The sequence below is a fragment of the Neoarius graeffei genome, chromosome 8 (genome assembly GCF_027579695.1).
Source record: "Neoarius graeffei isolate fNeoGra1 chromosome 8, fNeoGra1.pri, whole genome shotgun sequence".
NCBI classification, from domain to species: domain Eukaryota; kingdom Metazoa; phylum Chordata; class Actinopteri; order Siluriformes; family Ariidae; genus Neoarius; species Neoarius graeffei.
The window spans coordinates 78,117,142-78,136,882 of NC_083576.1; the positions used below are offsets into that span (position 1 = coordinate 78,117,142).

General features: G+C 39.0%; 1 protein-coding gene across 1 annotated transcript in view; it reads right to left on the reverse strand.

The window, feature by feature from the left end:
• LOC132890922 (coiled-coil domain-containing protein 73-like) overlaps window positions 1–19,741 on the reverse strand; it is a 56,305-nt gene that overhangs the window by 20,761 nt on the left and 15,803 nt on the right. Inside the window, exons 3-8 of the mRNA XM_060928280.1 lie at window positions 11,133–11,204; window positions 10,970–11,041; window positions 7,025–7,060; window positions 6,841–6,915; window positions 3,378–3,416; window positions 2,693–2,828 (exon numbers count right to left, since the gene is read on the reverse strand). Of these exons, the coding sequence (XP_060784263.1) occupies window positions 2,693–2,828; window positions 3,378–3,416; window positions 6,841–6,915; window positions 7,025–7,060; window positions 10,970–11,041; window positions 11,133–11,204 (430 nt within the window). The remainder of the gene's footprint in view (window positions 1–2,692; window positions 2,829–3,377; window positions 3,417–6,840; window positions 6,916–7,024; window positions 7,061–10,969; window positions 11,042–11,132; window positions 11,205–19,741) is intronic.

The following is a 19,741-nucleotide window of genomic DNA, read 5'->3' on the forward strand; positions in this document are numbered from 1 at the left end:
ACGAGATGAAAAGATTTGTCTCGTGCAGAGACTGTACCGCGGTAACCCGGTAATACACTGAGAGTAGAGCCAATGATTTTCCGTTTCAAAATCTGGCTTTTTCCGTTTCGGACAATGAAAAATTCCATTTCAATTCCGTTTCACAATTTCAGTTCAAAATTTTTCTGTTTGGCTCCAATTTAGTAATTCTGGCTGGCATAATTTTACTTGGGTTTCAAAGTATTGCATCTCTAGACACAAATGGTCCTTTGCATGATGAAGTCATTCATGAAAAAATATATATAATAAAACAATTACACTGACAGTAAGCTGATAAATTGCATTAATAAAAAAATTAAAGTGAGATCACAGATTGAGACAACTCAAAATATTTTACTTGACATACTGATAACAGATAAATCAAGAAACTAGGATCACCGTTAACTAAAAACCCATCTCATATATAATATATGCAATATAATAGCATATATAATCTCAATATAATATTTAGAGTACTGATAAATTAATAGGGATAAATTAATATTCAGTAATACTTACTGAGCCTGTAATGACAATACTCATAACTGACTGTTTAAAAATATTACTCTATATCCATCTTTTTTAGTACACAACAAACTCAATGTTTCCTAACAGAACACAGAACACACTCTCAAACAGACTAGAATAGTTTAACTTTGATTGTAATGACAGTACTGAATATTCCTTGCAGATCAATCATTGCGCGCTCTCAGAGTACCGAGAAACGCTGCTCGATATCGCCATTATGATAGAGCATCATAAGTTGTTTAGTGTTGGTGTCCGTGAGACTGAATCTTCTGTCATTTAGAAGATGTTTATACATGGAAAAGGAGCGGTCAACGTCCACACTCGCCACTGGCAACCATATGGCGTCCTTGGCCACCAGAGCATTCATTTCTTTTTTGCGGCCGCCATTCTGGTTGCGACGCGGGGAGCGAATCTGTAAACAAGCAGCTCATTGGCTGGCGAGGTGTGCCACAAGCCAATCACAATCACTGACAAAGCTGCCTTGACCGGAAAGGCATGTCTGCTTGGGCGTTAGCGGCAGTTACGCAGAAGCCTTCTGCGGCAGTTACACTTTGACATGCGAGCAATGTTTGACTATAAAAATTCCGTAATTTCCGTCCGTTTTCCGCGATTGTGGAAAATCATTGGCCCTATGAGAGTGAGACAGTGATCCCTATCCCCCCCCCCAAAAAAAAATCTTAATGGATTTACACGATTTGGAAAAATGACTTTTTCAGAACCGAAAAAAAGGGAGCTTCCGGCACATGCCGGAAAACTTGCACCCATACAAAAAACAAGAGTGCTCCGAGAGCACAATATCCCCCGCTACAATATATTGCAAACGAAATTGCAATATGCGTATTACTGTCCTATAACAAAGCCTTCTGCCAAGTTTTGTGAAATTCCTCCAAAAATTACGAGAGGAGTTGATTTCAGAAGATGAGAACCCTTTCCAGGATGGACAGACGGACTTCGCCATGACTTAATCCACCTTCGGGCCTTTTGGCCAGCGAGGGATTTAAAAAAAAAAAAAAAACTGCTGTTGCATGGCCTGCAATTGCACATTTTCATATAACGTAGGAATTAAACACTTGTGGGGTGCACTGTTATAACAAAATAATCAATGACAAGGTGATGTGATGAGGCCCAGTGATTATTATCATCTCTGAGCTGATTATTTTCCAATAATGGCATATTCCAAAGTGTTTTATTCTTCATATACAACAGTGATTTGCCAACTTTCTATTTATGAAAGAATGGCATCATTCAACATCAGTTTAAAGTTAGTTTTAATGCTGTGGGACGTCCACAACACAAGTTAGTTCCTGGTTTTATTAATTTGTGCTAGCAACGCTGGTGCAAATTGTTACTGTCCCTCAGGATTTTTCTACTTTATTATTATTATCCTAACGTTTTTTAGGACGCTATTTCTCCCTCAGTTTGCACCCAATCATCACCAAATTTCACATGAAGAATACCTCTGGACTGAATTACGTTGCTATGACTTTTGGTGGTGATCTGGATCACTAATCCGGAATGATCCATGAAAAATTGGATTTTGTCAATTTTCATGATTTTTTCAATCAGGTTTCCTCACTAAGCGTCATTCTCTATCTTTTACCGTTCCCGATCAATAGGGCACAGTGACCAGACGTCCCGGTTTGTAACGGCTAGCGGAAATTACTCTGACTTTAGTCACAGTCTCTATCTAGTTTATATTATAGCAGGTATGAATGATCAGAAGTGGCCTCTTTTTTCCCCCTTTCTTTCATGAAACTAATAGGGTAATGAAAAAAAAATAGCTCGGCACATTATAGTTTTCAGGTGTCAGGATGTTTAAAAAAGAAGAAAAAAAACAGCTTTACTTCAAAGTGATGCAAGTCTTCTTTCATAAATCATCATAAAGAAAGGAGAGCAGAATTTAGGCAGAAATTTTAAAAGTCCTGTTGAATAATTTTAGAATTAAAATAGTCTCTTGTTACTATAAAAACATATCCGGCAAATAAACAATTTGATTTGCCTTGCAGCTGATGCTACGTACAAGCCATGCTGTTACAGAAAATTAATCAGCACTTTCTGACCAATCAGATGCAATAAACATGTTGGGAGGTGACATTAAAGCTGCATTTGAGTGTAATATGCTGCTTTTCTCAGGCGTCTGACCTACCATTCTGTTCCAGTTTCTCATGCGCCTGTCTGACCACAGCGAACTGTCTCGATATCGTCCTGAAACGCTTCTCCACCTCTGCCAGCTGATTCAGATGGCTGTCCTTCACCTGAGTCTGCAGCTGCACCTTCTGCTCCTGGAAAGATTCTGCACTCTAACTCCCCCTTTTGGTGAAATTCCTCGACATTTTGATAAAAAATAACCTCAGCTTAAAAGGCTGAGCATCTCAGACCAAGACCAGGATCTTTCTCTTCTATCAGTAATTCAGAAAGGCATTTATAAAAGATCTTAATCATTTAGGGCCGTGCTGGGGTTTCTTTCTGGGGCAGAAGACCTTTGTTTAACATCTTGGCTGAGTATATCTTCTCCCTGCCACATAAGATTTTCATTTTTGCCTGAGGGACTTTTATGAAACTCCCCTCACCCCCGCTCTCTATCGTTACTTTCTGATTGTCTGTATCAAACAGATTTTCTCTCTGTCACTTGAAAGGTTAAACAGAGCGAAGCTCTGATATAAAATATTTTAATGGTGGTATTTTCTCTGCTGCACTGGCAGCTCAAGTGTCACACACACTCCCTATCCGTTACTTGTGATGAGCCAGTCTCTCCTCCCCACATCCTCCTCTTTAATTTCTCCCTCTCCCACCTGCCTCTGTCAACAATTTATATAATTGTAAACCCTTACCAGCTCGCTTAATTTCTTCTCCAAACTGTACTTGAACAACTGTAAAACAGTAATAAAAAGAAAAAGTTTGTTAAGAGGGTTCTTCTGTACCATTTGACCTCTAAATGAACCTGTGTGTGTGTGTGTTTAGGGTTGATAAAATGACACATTCATTTTAATTACTTGTACAAAAATGACGTATCATAAAAAATTAACACAGATTAATCACACTCTATGATGCCCCTTGACCCCATACGTCACTGCGTATAGCACGATTTGAACATATGCTGTGGAAAGTAGGACCTTCTGAGTAGCACATAAAGGCAGCATAGAACATCTGTATTTACAAACGCAATAATGCTGCCTCAATGCAAAGCACGTAGCAATGAACTTGGCATTCAGACCAGTGTGTTAAGGTGTGAATGTGTCGATATAATAAAAAGAAAATCACACGTTGGCTTGAAGGTATGAAGTTTATCTTCTCGTGTTGAAAAACTCGCATTTTTCATCCGAAATACATCGCGGATCTGAGTGACATATTTAAATAATATTGGCTGGCGTTGAGTGGTATATCAGATATATTCCATTTCAGCTAGCATGATACTGAACGACTCGAGAGACGAGTAGCTGAATGGAATATATCTGATACATCACAAAAAAAGCCGGTAATTATTATTATTATTATTCATACACATTCCTTTCGGGTGTTCAGCGTCTTTCTCTTTCAAAATTCTCTCAAAATCTTCTGCATTTAACGAAGCAAACCTGGCAGCCATGTTTGTTTACAAATTGTCACTGTCACTCGCTAGCGCGAAAGGTTTACGTCTCCGACATGTGATGTCATGTTTTCTTGACAACCATGCAACATCATAAACCATATTCAACGCTCATTCTCCACTGGGTAGAGTGACGTAATACACGTAAGATAAGCGATATGCTAACAATATTGCATGCTATCGAACCAAATGAATGGAACCTGCTAAAAGGGAATAGAACACATGGAAATTGTGTCCTGTATGTATAATGTTCACCGATATTTCACTCCAGTGATGTCACTCCCAGTGTTTTCCCGCTGACTCGATGCGCATTGTCAAAATGGTGAACCGGCTCAAAATCAAAATTCTTTTGATTAACTTGTGTATTTTTTTTGTGGATGTGTCCATATAATATAAAGACCATTACACCATGGCATGAAGATATGAAGTTTATCTTCTCATGTTGAAAGTATTTTCACTCGTTTGCTTCACTCACTTGTGAATATGTTCACCACTCGAAGACAAACTTCCTATCTTCACACAACCGTGTACTCTCTCTCTCTCTCTCTCTCTGGGTTGCCCCCAGACTTCCATGTCAAATTTGGTGAAGATTCGTCGAGAAATGACGACGTTAGCTCAAGACAAACAAACAAACAAACTTTGCCGCTTATTATACATACCGTATTTTCTGGACTATAGAGCGCACCTGTATATAAGCCGCATCCGCTCTATTTAAAAAAAAAATTTAAAAAAAGATATACAAGCCGCACCGGGCTATAAGCCGCAGATATCTATGTTGAAAAATTAGATATTTACTGCATGTACAGAACGATTTTGTACTGTAAATGTACATGTATGTACCTGAACAGATTTTTTCCGAACAGTGCCTTTTAACACGGCAGCAACTTTGCTGATTAAAACGGAACAGAACCAAGAGAAAATAACCGGTATTTATTTACCTTCATTTCTCCTGTGTTTGAAACCACAAGTCACTTTAATCATCTTCGCTGGATTTGAAAATAATTACCAGTTAGTAATTTGTCGTGCGTGTTCTATCTGCTAAAGATCTGCTAATTCTTCTTTGCATTGATTTTTCGTCTATCTTATTTTTGATTCTACTTCCGGTTAGAGCGCCCCTAGCAGTGGAAGAAAAATCCACAGAATAGCCGCACCTTTGTATAAGCCGCATGGTTCAAAACCTAGGAAAAAAGTAGCGGCTTATAGTCCAGAAAATACGGTATATATAATACCTATCTCATGTCTTGAGCTAATGTTGCCATTTCTCGATGGATTTTCACCAAATTTGGCAAGTAGGTTGGCGGATGACCTGGAATTTTGCAGATATAAGCAAAATTCATGTATGGGCCCCAGGGAGGTCCCTGGGAGGCACAACATCCACCCACCCCTTCCCTCAATGCCTTTCACGTTATATTTATCAACACAAACTCTCAACAGATCTTCACTAAACTTGGCATGTTGGTACAGGAGATAGCCACAATTTGGCAGAACTTAGAAATTCCATATTTGGGCCCCAGGGGTCCCTGGTGGGCCCCTGGGTGGTGGATGTTTGGATTTTTGTTTGTCTTGGGTTAACATCACCATTTCTCAATGGATCTCCAACAAATTTGACGTGGAAGTCTGGGGGCAACCCAGAATTTTGCAAAAGTAACGTGCTAGTACATATACACACATATATACGTATATATATATATATATATATATATATATATATATATATATATATATATATATATATGGAACAAAGATATCCAATGGAAGCAGTTATCCCATCAGCCAATCATCTGGCATCAGCATAATGCAAAAAATCATGCCGATACAAACCAAGAGCTTCAGTTAACGTTCACTTCAAACATCCAAATGGGAAAAATTGTGATCTCAAAGTGTGAATTTCTTTCACTGTGGCATGGGTGTTGGTTTGAGCCAGATGGACTGGTTTGAGCATTTCAGAAACTGCTCCTGATCTCCTGGGGTTTTCACACACAACAGTCTCTAGAGTTTACACAGAATGGTGCGAAAAACAAAAAAACAATGAGTGAGTGACAGTTCTGTGGATAGAAACAAACACCTTGTTGATGAGAGAGATCAGAGGAGAATGACCACACTGGTCTGAGCTGACAGGAAGTCTACAGTAGCTCAAATAAGCACTCTTTGCATCTGTGGTGAGCAGAAAAGCATCTCAGAACAAACAACATATCAAATCTTGGGGTGCATGAGCTACAACAGCAGAAGACCACATCAGGTTCTGCTCCTGTCCGCCAAGAACAGGAATCTGAGGCTATCATGGGCACAGACTCACCCAAACTGGACAGTTGAACACTGAAGACTTTTAATCTTCAACCCTCCACCACCACCATCATCATCAAATGAGGAGATTCACTGCACCAATACAGTTACACAGAACTGTATTGGGCCAACACCTTACTAAGAGACTATAAATTTCATTAAACAATCTCGCAGTATGACCAAAGAATAAACACGTAACAGCATCGTTATCACTGAATCGGATGCTTGAACAGAGAGTGCGCTGAACCGTCCATCACCAACAGTGTGTCATTTTCTGACAACCACCAAATAGACCTATACAGACCTCCCACTCAAAAGGTCAGCCATGAGATGCATTTTCCTATTGATGACTTATAGTCCCCCCCGCCAAATATAGCTTCCAGTATCAAGAGGAGAAAATAATGGCTGCTTGTGCACAGTCGTACCTGTAGCAACTTCAACTCTTCCTTCAGGCTGGTGATCTCTTTGTCCTTTAATTCAGCACTCAGCTGGTGTTTCCCCTTTTGAAATGATTAGCATATCATTAGTCACATTTGCATATTGCAATATACTATTAGGTACAACGTTATTGCAAGCATTAGATGAGAGAATACAAAAAAAAAACCCTACCGTCTCTTCTTCGATTCCTCGAATCTGAGCCTGAAACTTATCATCATATTTAGTACATAGTCAAGTCAAGTCAACTTTATTGTCAAATATGCTATACATGCTCGACATACAGCACAGATGAAATTTCAGTACATCCTAATAAACATTTAGCACATCCTAATAAATATTTAGCACATCCTAATGGGTATTTAGCACATCCTAATAAATATTTAGCACATCCTAATGGGCATTTAGCACATCCTAATAAATATTTAGCACATCCTAATAAATATTTAGCACATCCTAATGGGTATTTAGCACATCCTAATAAATATTTAGCACATCCTAATGGGTATTTAGCACATCCTAATAAATATTTAGCACATCCTAATGGGTATTTAGCACATCCTAATGGGTATTTAGCACATCCTAATAAATATTTAGCACATCCTAATGGATATTTAGCACATCCTAATAAATATTTAGCACATCCTAATGGCTATTTAGCACATCCTAATAAATATTTAGCACATCCTAATGGGTATTTAGCACATCCTAATAAATATTTAGCACATCCTAATGGGTATTTAGCACATCCTAATGGGTATTTAGCACATCCTAATAAATATTTAGCACATCCTAATGGGTATTTAGCACATCCTAATAGGTATTTAGCACATCCTAAAAAATATTTAGCACATCCGAATGGGTATTTAGCACATCCTAATAAATATTTAGCACATCCTAATGGGTATTTAGCACATCCTAATAAATATTTAGAACATCCTAATAAATATTTAGCACATCCTAATAAATATTTAGCACATCCTAATGGGTATTTAGCACATCCTAATAAATATTTAGCACATCCTAATGGGTATTTAGAACATCCTAATGGGTATTTAGAACATCCTAATAGGTATTTAGCACATCCTAATGGGTATTTAGCACATCCTAATAAATATTTAGCACATCCTAATGGGTATTTAGCACATCCTAATAAATATTTAGCACATCCTAATGGGTATTTAGAACATCCTAATGGGTATTTAGCACATCCCAGGGCTCTACATTAACTTTTGAAACCACTTGTCCTGTCGGGCAAGTTGAAAGGAAATTTACTTGTCCGAATGTGAAGTTGACTTGTCCAAAGAAAAATTTGAGAAAAAAAAAACCCACAAATAAACTATTTGTAATAAAATAATTTCACCAGAATTACTTTAACACAAAAATCTATTCACTGCAGAAAAAAATTGGACTCCATCAATCATTAATTTATTTATGAGAAACTGAAAACCAGAAAATTAAAATTATATATATATTTTCATTTTTAAATTATTAACTTTGAATATATATCCTCCACTGATTAACTGTTGTTGTCTAATTATTCATTGTGGCTCCTGTATGGTATTTAATGGTTGCGATGAAAGTTGCGGTGTTTTTTAGGTTTTTGTTGTGATTACATTGCGGGAGGAAGTGAAAGTTGCGAGAAATTGTTGCGATTTTCTCTTTTTGTGATTAAAATTGAGTATGTTAAATATTAAGTTATTACTGAAAAACTATTTATTAAAAAACAAAGACACTGAGAAATGGTCCTATAAACAACTTTACCAATATAAAAGATTACCAGGACTACAAAAATGCAGAAAAATAGGCTTTACTTATCCAAATGCACCTGTTGGTTCAAAAGTTAAAGTGCATAGAACCTCATAGCACAACATGAAGTTACCTTCAAATATAATATAAATGCCTCAGCTTTCATGTAAGAAAAAAAACTATTAATACTAGTACTGTGTGCAGGCAGTCTCTCCTGAAGACTAAATTAAACAATAATTATAAACTAATAAAATAAATGGCTCAGGCTTCATAGAAGAAAAAAAAACAATTTGAACAGAATCTCACAGTATGATGCTGAAGCTGCCTAAACAATGGAAAATAAAATACCATTTTGGCAAAAATGTTGGCATCCATTAATTTCTTGTATTAAGTAAAAAATAATGTAAAGTGCGCACAGTCCTTCACTGTAAACATAACACACTTTCAGTAACAGAATTTAAGCCTATATAAACACTGACTCGCGCATGCTGCTTCTCTTGAACGTACACAGAAGTAAGGCGGAAGGTAGTTTGTCGACGTCACCTCAAGACGACACCAACGATTGGTCAAATTTGCGGGAAAGTTGCGGTGATTGGATATAATTGTAACACCGCCCTGAATTCGTGGGGATTGGTTGAATTTGCGTTGATGTTGCAAATCGCAACATCGCGAAATCCTGGAGGGTCTGGTAAACGACCGTTTACTTTTCAGCTCAAATACACGAAGCGGTATTGGCCGGTTTCGCAAGCAGAATATTGCGCATGCGCACATCGCTCTTTCCGAAGAGAAACATCCGGCGATTCATCAAAACAATATATCGAGTGAGATGCTTCGGGAATCATGTGAATAAACTGATAAATTTGATATGTAACCCGAATATCGGCATATTTTGGCACTTGTCCGATCGGACAAGTAACTGAGACGATGAACTTGTCCGACATAAAGGATCACTTGTCCCGGACAAGCAGACAACCGTTAATGTCGAGCCCTGCATCCTAATGGGTATTTAGCACATCCTAATAAATATTTAGCACATCCTAATGGGTATTGAGCACATCCTAATGGGTATTTAGCACATCCGAATGGGTATTTAGCACATCCTAATGGGTATTTAGCACATCCTAATGGGTATTGAGCACATCCTAATGGGTATTTAGCACATCCTAATAAATATTTAGCACATCCTAATGGGTATTTAACACATCCTAATAGGTACCGTATTTTCTGGACTATAGAGCGCACCTGTATATAAGCCGCATCCGCTCTATTTTTAAAAAAAAATTAAAAAAAAGATATACAAGCCGCACCGGGCTATAAGCCGCAGATATCTATGTTGAAAAATTAGATATTTACTGCATGTACAGAACGATTTTGTACTGTAAATGTACATGTATGTACCTGAACAGATTCTTTCCGAACAGTGCCTTTTAACACGGCAGCAACTTTGCTGATTAAAACGGAACAGAACCAAGAGAAAATAACCGGTATTTATTTACCTTCATTTCTCCTGTGTTTGAAACCACAAGTCACTTTAATCATCTTCGCTGGATTTGAAAATAATTACCAGTTAGTAATTTGTCGTGCGTGTTCTATCTGCTAAAGATCTGCTAATTCTTCTTTGCATTGATTTTTCGTCTATCTTATTTTTGATTCTACTTCCGGTTAGAGCGCCCCTAGCGGTGGAAGAAAAATCCACAGAATAGCCGCACCTTTGTATAAGCCGCATGGTTCAAAACCTAGGAAAAAAGTAGCGGCTTATAGTCCAGAAAATACGGTATTTAGCACATTCTAATGGTATTTAGCACATTCTACTGGTATTTAGCACATCCTAATGGGTATTTAGGACATCCTAATGGGTATTTAGCACATCCTAATAAATATTTAGCACATCCTAATGGGTATTTAACACATCCTAATGGGTATTTAGCACATCCTAATAAATATTTAGCACATCCTAATAAATATTTAGCACATCCTAATGGGTATTTAGCACATGCTAATGGGTACTGAGCACATCCTAATAAATATTTAGCACATCCTAATGGGTATTTAGCACATCCTAATAAATATTTAGCACATGCTAATGGGTATTTAGCACATCCTAATAAATATTTAGCACATCCTAATGGGTATTTAGCACATCCTAATGGGTATTTAACACATCCTAATAAATATTTAGCACATCCTAATGGGTATTCAGCACATCCTAATGGGTATTTAGCACATCCTAATGGGTATTTAACACATCCTAATAAATATTTAGCACATCCTAATGGGTATTCAGCACATCCTAATGGGTATTTAGCACATCCTAATGTTTTTGGACTGTACACTTTAATTATCTTTTAGGGGAAAAAAATAAATATAGACCTGCTTTTTAACAGCAGCAAGGGCTTCTGATTGTTCGCTTGTCATCCTGTTGATCTGATTTTGTAAAGACTCCTAAAATTATTACAAAACATTTTAAGACATGTAAATCCTGTCAACATGGCCTTGAAAAGAATGACATCCAGGGTCTTGCTGGAATACACACCTTCTGCCATTCTAGTTCCTGCTTCTCCAGGACGAGTTTACAGATCTGAGCCTCGTGACGTGCCTCAGCATCCTGAATTCAAATTGTTAACACATGCGTATTCACTTATTCGCAATTAAAATCCCTTTGTAACTCGAAATTACCGATAGTTACAATAAACTTCAGGCTATACACAAATATTCTCTTTAAAATAAAGAAACCAGATAAACACAAATCACATTTTAATAGCTTGCGCAGCGTGTTTGGGAAACCACCAGTGCATTAAAGAGGAGATATTAGCACAAAGACTTCCTCATCCTCCTACAGGAAAGGTAAAAGTCAATGGCTTTCTACACGGTCACTTTTTATACGTACGTAGGAGTTTATTTATACGTTCCCATTAAAGTGTGTTACAGGCATAGCATATACTTGAAAATACACACCAGGCAAAGCAAGACAATAAATTCACTAGAGATTTTGCCGAGAGAAAAAAAAAAATAAGGGACATTAAATTTGGTCATCAGAGTAAATCTTAACAGGAGAAGAACTGATTTATAAGTTAAAAACATATCAAAGGGATTATAAAACTAAATACGATAAACCAAACTATAAAGAACAAAATTACTAGGACAAAAAAGTGCAATTCGACAAACGTGTTTAAACATAATTAAAACTCATGCCTGATAATTAATCCCAGACTAAACCGTCCGAGTCGATTTTCTGCTCATGTTTGTACCTTGTTAAAAAAAAAATATTTAATGTACATTAAAAGATGCATGATGTTATACAGCTGAGTAAGCCGAACCTGACAGCTGTCCTCTGCCTCAACCTTCAGCCCAATAAACCAGGGAACTACAAAGTGTTAGTTTAATGGCATGCCTGAGGAGCGGACTGATTTAATGCCTTTGTTCCCTAACAGCATGATAATAACAATAAAAAGGAGAGCGATCCAATGCTTAGTTTTGGTCCTACAACCTTTACGTGTACAGTGTCAGCATTTAAGTGCTTGCTTGAGGGAAACAGTTTTACAAGCATGAAGACATGAATGTGGCAGGTCCTGCTTGCATGACCCCATTCTGATGTAAATGCTCTCATGTACAAATGGACAAATGTTTCCGTCGTCTTCATTCAAAAACCCATGATGCCCCGTCCAAACAAATTACATCTTTCTATTCTAGCTAGATTTAACTGAATAGAGCTGTTATATAACTATGACTATAACTATGACTAAAGGGCACTAGCAAACTTGCAATCTTAAAAAAAAATGTGATGACATTTATTGCATCTTCCTATCTGTTCTCAATACATGGGAAAAAAATTTCTTTAAAAAAAAAAATCTGGGGCGGCACGGTGGTGTAGTGGTTAGCGCTGTCGCCTCACAGCAAGAAGGTCCTGGGTTCGAGCCCTGTGGCCGGCGAGGGCCTTTCTGTGCAGAGTTTGCATGTTCTCCCCGTGTCCGTGTGGGTTTCCTCCGGGTGCTCCGGTTTCCCCCACAGTCCAAAGACATGCAGGTTAGGTTAACTGGTGACTCTAATGCCGCTTTTCCACTACCAACGCGGCTGAGCCGTGTCGGGCTGAGTCGAGCCGAGCGGGGCTGTTGGAGTTGCATTTCGACTACAACCGCGCTGAACCGTGCTGGCTGGAAGTGGGTGGACACATTGGGTGGAGTTAGCGAAAGTGGGTGGACGTCACGTGATGTCGTTTGGCGGCGCAAACAGTGACATCAGTGAGCTTTTAAGCGGTAGTCTCACGACCCGGACAGTAAACAATAAACATGGAGGACATGGAGTCGTTAGTGTTGCTGGTCTTGGTGCTGTGGCTTGTTGTCACCGACAACGCCAACAGATACTGGCAAGAGCGTATAGATGAGGTGAGGCGCATAAGGCTTCATAATTCTCGTAATTCGTAACTCTCCTTCTTCTGGGTTTACGGTGTTTACAGATCCCAGCGTGCTCGCGGGCCGTGTGTGGGCATGTGAGGACACTCCTCCTTACCAATCAGCGTGCAGGGGAGTGTCTCCTCACGCCCCTAGCCTCACTCAGCTCGGTTTGGCTCGCTTCAGCCCCACTCCAAAACCGTGCGAGTTTTGGGGGCTAAGCAGGGCTGAAGCGAGCCGAGTCGTGCTGTTTTTGGATAGTCGAAACGCAAGCCGTGTCGGGCTGAAGTGAGCTGAAAAAGGGTAGTGGAAAAGGGCCATAAATTGACCGTAGGTGTGAATGTGAGTGTGAATGGTTGTCTGTGTCTATGTGTCAGCCCTGTGATGACCTGGCGACTTGTCCAGGGTGTACCCTGCCTTTCGCCCGTAGTCAGCTGGGATAGGCTCCAGCTTGCCTGTGACCCTGTAGAACAGGATAAAGCGGCTACAGATAATGAGATGAGATGAATGAAAAAAATCTGGCTGTAATATTTAACAATTATTCACTGAAGTTGAAGTGAATATCAGTGATTATTATACATACGGGCCACTTTCTCCATGGAATAAAAACATTTCTTTTTTTCGCGGTCCGGTTTCCATCAAATCCTGCGCTCTGATTGGCTGGCGAGCGGGTCTGTATCCTACGATACGGACCCCAGTTACGGACCTCTGGCAACTCGCTCATTCACAACAACAACAAACATAGGAGAATTTTTTTGTCGACATTTATCTTTTTTTTATAAGACTTATTTATAAGATTATCAAAAATCTTATAAATGTTTGCCAGCATTTCTCAGGAGAATAGCATTAATTTTACAGCATGGATAGCGATAACGACAGTGTTCACAGCGAAAGCGAGTTTTACTACCCTGAGGAAGAAGAAATAAAAGAAAACATTTCAGGAGAAAGCTAAAAACCTCTAACTGTTGCTAACGCCGAGCAAAAACATGGCTGAATCCTGAATGACTCAATTTTGTATAAATAAGGGACTACATAGGCGGCAAAATGTAGTTTTTTTCCTGCCATGGAAGTGCACTTGTATACTGAGGAGGAAGCCATTTGCATTACAGCTGTGAATGAGGATTCAAAATGGCGGCTCGGCTCGGTTTTCCCTTTCGGGCGCTCTCGTTTTCTGTTAGAATTTGGTAAAGAAAAAAATAAATATATTATTTACCAGCTTAAGGTCAGTCCGTATAGTGAAATACCATGGCCTCTGCCTTAAATACTGACCTCGGCCCAGAGGGTCTCGCTCAGTACTTTCAAGACCTTGATCATGGTAGTTCACGATACGGACCTCCCAGCTGGTAAATAACATATATGTATTCTAGTCCCTTCTCGTGGTTTATTGATAGCATGCAATATTGTTATCATATCACTTATCCTACGTGTATTACACCACTCTCCTTAATGGAGAATGAGCGTGTCGTGCAATATTGTCATAATATTGCATGTTGTCAAGACAGCACGACATCACACGTCAGAGGCGTAAAACTTCCACTGCCACGAGCGACAGTGACAATTTGTAAACAAACATGGTTGCCAGGTTTGCTTCATTAAATACGGAAGATTTTGAGAGAATTTTGGCTGCCAGGTTGCTCCGTTGTGTGTACCTGTCGATGTTGATTTTAAAAGTAACTAAGTAAATTACGCAGGAATAATAATAATAATAATAATAATAATCGGTTTGACTGCGCTCACACTGGCCTTCGCTAACACTACACCGGCTGGAAGGTAATTAGACTGCCGCACTAACAGCACCAAGTCACAGGTAAGCTAGCACTGGCCTTTGAGAATGCTGATATGAAGAGTGTGTATGTATAATAATAATATTGTCTGGCTTTTTTTCGTGGTATATCAGATATATTCCATTCAGCTACTCGTCTTCGACTCATTCAATATCATGCTAGCTGAATGGAATATATCTGACATACCACTCAACACCAGCCAATATTATTGAATTATTATACATACAGGACATTTTTCCATGGAAAAACATGTGATCTATTCCCTTCTAGCAGGTTTCATTCATTTGAAGAAGAAACCTTTATTCGTCATATGCACACTTCAAGCACAGTGAAATTCATCCTCTGCATTTAACCCATCTGAAGCAGTGAACACACGCACACACTCAGAGCAGTGGGCAGCCACACCAGAGCGCCCAGGGAGCAGTCAGGGGTCAGGTACCTTGCTCAAGGCCACCCTGCCCAGAGGAAACCCACGCAGACACAGGGAGAACATGCAAACTCCACACAGAAAGGCCCTCACCAGCCACTGGGTTCAAACCTGGAACCTTCTTGCTGTGAGGCAACCGTGCTAACCACTACACCACCGTGCCGCCCATTTGGTTTGATAGCATGCAATATTGTTAGCACATCGCTTATCCTACGTGTATTACGTCACTCTACCCAATGGAGAATGAGCGTTGAATATGGTTTATGATACTGCATGGTTGTCAAGACAACATGACATCACACGTTGGAGCTGATGCGAATATCCAGTGAGAAAGTTTTCTGCTGCGCATGCGCAGAAGCATTTCTTTATTCACCAGGGAAAAGAAAGGCGCACTGAACACCCGAAAGGCTATCAAAACTTCAGTAGAAATTCTTCATGCATATTTACAAGAGAAAAACATACCAACGGACATTAAAAAACTGGAAAAGAGAGTAATAGCTGAAATACTGTCAAAGTTCTACTTGGAGGTGAGGAAAAGTCACAGGGACTTGAATTACATTCGATCAGAATCAGCACTGGATATTGGTAAGTAACCCCTCTGTTCTTAACTTTTTGTAAAATCTATAATTGCTCCATCGAATGTATAATAATAATAATAATAATAATATTGGCTGGCTTTTTTTCATGGCATATCAGATGTATTCCATTCAGCTAGCATGATACTGAACTCATCTTCGACTCGTTCGAATGAAATATATATGACAGACCACTCAACACCAGCCAATATTATTTAAATAATGACCGAGACAAAGTCGAGGTTGTTATTCACCGATATTCACTGAGCCTGAGGCGGATAATCGTTTTCGTATAAATACACAGGTGATTATTTTAAAAAATCACATTAAAAAACATTTATTTCAATCTTCAAAAGCAGCATGCAAATGTAATAACGTCGCGGCGCAGACTTGTGTCACTTATCTATGCCGAGTCACATAAAATACTTTGTTTTGAAATCGATAAAATAAATCACAATTCCACCTTACTTTTGAATAGTTTTCGACCAAACTTCGTAGCATCTTTAGTTCTTTTAGGAACAGCATTTTCTTTCATAATTTGTGATTCTTCCTTACTTACGGTGATGAAGCGATCGGCCGGCATTTTGCCGAGTCGCTCGAAGTGATTATCGAGAAATAATCTGAATTTCTCGACCAATTAGCGCGCAAGATTTCCTATAATCACCTGCGCATTTATACTAATATACAATAAACAAATTAAACATTGTCTTTGTATCAAGATCTCTTTTTTATTCTTAGGTAATCTGCATTGCAAAGACTAGAGATTAAAAAGATGCCAAAATAATCACCCTGTGAATATGCAATTCCTCCACTGCTTCAAGGAGGCTCGTCTTAAATTCAAGAAGCTGGACTGAAATTATTCCGCTGTCCGATTCGGGAACAACGTCTGATGACGTCAGCTCATAGTTACCACATTCCTTGTCAGGCTAAAATTAAGAATTTTTTTTTTAAACAGACATTTCTATTTCTATTTCCATTTCTATAATTATGCCTTATTATGCTAATTTACGATGTTAAAGTTATTACTTTTCTTTACCCACCACAGACCCAAGATGATGCGTTTCAATGTCAGCGCTAAACTCCATTTGATGCTGAACAGATTACCTGTGAGATGAAATAAAATGATGAGGAAATAATCACTGAAACAGCCACTATCACCAACAGTGTATTGTTGAGCACGAATACAGCCCTGGCACTGATTTTGATGAAACCCTCGAACCCATCAAGGTAAAAATGATGCCAGGCCGAGACCGTAATGGGGTCAGAGCTATAAAACTGAGTGGACAGATTGCACTGTCATTGGGATGGAATTATACAAGTTATTTAATTTGACCTGTGGTTAGTCCCCTGTATCCTCACCGGTCCTGGCTTCAGAAGTGGGAGGTCTTCTCTTTGCCTGGCGTTTTAATAGAAGAAAGGCTTTTGTCCATTTAAGCTGGTGTCGTTATCAATCATGTGCAGGAATTAAATGATCCTGTTAGAATTTGCTACTATCACAAATGACCTGGGGGGCGATGTCTTTATTTGCTTCTTCACTGATTCACTTCAGCAGATATTAAACAATTTTATAAGCCATGAAAGGCAAAATTAAAAGGACACCATCCATAAAATGGGATAATTCCTTGCCTACAGCATGATGGTCTGAATTACCTTCGGTGAACTATTTCATAACCGGGTGGGTCGGCTGGCACTGATCACCACGTCCTGCAGTTGATCGTTCACTTGGCTGTCCAAGTTAAATTGAGTTTGTGTTTAGGGATATTGACCCCTCCGACATAAACGACTGCTACCTCTGAACCACTCGGCATAGCAAAGGGATCAAACAGTGTGGTTATGTTATATCTGTGTGTGAGTAAAACATCTTTTACCAAGAACTTTCTACAAATAATGCAACACGTTTCTGGGCTTATGCAAGAAGCCACAATAAAGTATGGTTCCATAACACGACTCGGCATTTTTCTAACATATTACAAGTAGGGCTGTGCGATATATAGAATATACTCGATATATCGCCGAAAATTCTGTGTGCGATACATAAAATTATTATATCGTAACTATCGAGTATTTTATGTTCATCTTCCGACTTGCGTTCGTTTCGTGTTTGTTGTGTTCGTTTAAAACATCTCTCTGTCCCTCAGGCAGTAACGTGAGAGGCTGCCTAAGGGTAAAGAAAACAATAACGTCACGCACTCGCCAACCAATCCCGGGCGACATCTCGGTGCTGACAGGAACTTCCGGGAAGATTTTCTAGTTTTGGTTGTGTTGCCAGATTGGGCGGTTTTAAGTGCGTTTTGGCGGTTTTGAACATATTTTGGGCTGGAAAATGTCAGCAGTATCTGGCAACACTGCCGGCGGGAAGATTTCCTAGTTCCGGTTTACAGCGCTGACTCAGTTCGTGCAATCGCTGATTTTGCATAGGCTACCGTGTAAGCTCTGTCAATTTCAGCGACACATTAAAAATGGAAGCGGACGAATTGGTTCCTAAAAGTAAGGGGTCAGTCATCTGGCATTTTTTTGGATATCGCGAGGAGGACGTGGAACAGCAAATGCCAGTTTGTAAAGTGTGCAAAAAAACCTGTCATCACGAAAGGCAGCAGCCGGAATTATACACATCTGAGAGGCAGAGCCAGAAAACATTCAGTTCAAAAGTGTGCAAAGAGAAAAATTATGTTTTGCAGATCTCTCTCTTCTCTCCCTCAATCTCTCTCTCTATTGTGAATGTTCCAGTGGTTCTCAGTAGTCAGGTTAATAGCTTGGAGATCTATTTTTTTTAAATAATTTAATGAAAGAGCACTTTTCTTATTTAGGCTAAATGTCTCTCAGTGTTGAGCTTGCACTTTATTGAGTCGAGCTCTGAGCAGCTCTGTATTGTATTGCCCCTTTGTTGCAATTTTCAAGATTGTTTTTGCAGTTTGTGCCACATCTTTGTTGAATAAAAATAGTCTTATTTCAATTCAATTGTGATTAATCACCAACATGACAATTTAAAATGTCTTGTTGAAAACCACCTGTAAAGTTAATCAAGAATGTTATTTAATCTGCAGGATTGTAGTGAAAACAGTAAAGAGTAAAAGTTAGATTTCATGGGGTCCTTTAGAGGAGATTTAAATATATCGAGATATATATCGTGAAATGGAGAAAATGTATCGGGATATTCATTTTTTCACATATCGCACAGCCCTAATTACAAGTCAGGGTTCTAACTACGCCTTTTCAGTGTACGCAATGCTTCCTTAGCGCTACGCCCACAATATTGCTGTAAAAGTTGCCGCTAGACTAATAAAAAGACTTGTCAATCTTGAAAATGTGGTCGTTTGTTTAGTTTTTTCTTGTTATCCCCACGTGACGGTGACGGAGCGCCACCATCCGAATGTTCTACATTCGGACATACTCCACTCCCTGTCCATGTAAGCGCCCAGTGCATAGCTGCCTGAGTAGTTCCGTGTGGAGACTGTCACTGATCATGCAAGTCCGGTTTACCTCCTTCCTTATACTGTGTTCGCAGAAAAGTGCCATCCGTGTTAAGCAGCGCTTATGCAACATGCACGTAATACGGCAAATGTTTTTATGACGCAACATGGTGCATTGAATCCTTCAGAGTAACAGTCAGTAAGGGAAGGTATGATACGAATTAGATCGGGATAGTCATGTAGTGTAATTGAACGGCTGAAAATAAAACTGACACTTGGTGAGCATCAACCGGTTGTTTTATTCTTATTCCATAAATCTGTCACTAATATTAGCAATGACACACCATTTTTAAATCTAGTTGTTATCAAGGAGTGTGGGATACCAAAAGAAACAGTATTAAGTTCTGAACTCAAAACCGGTTTTATTTAGTTTAACCCTTTGGGGTCGAGAGCTTCGCCGGCGAAGCTCGACAGGTTTAGAATGAGTAGGTCATGTACTGAGATAAATATCTTCACGAGTTTTTCATCATGCAAGCATGATAAACATATTGACAAACT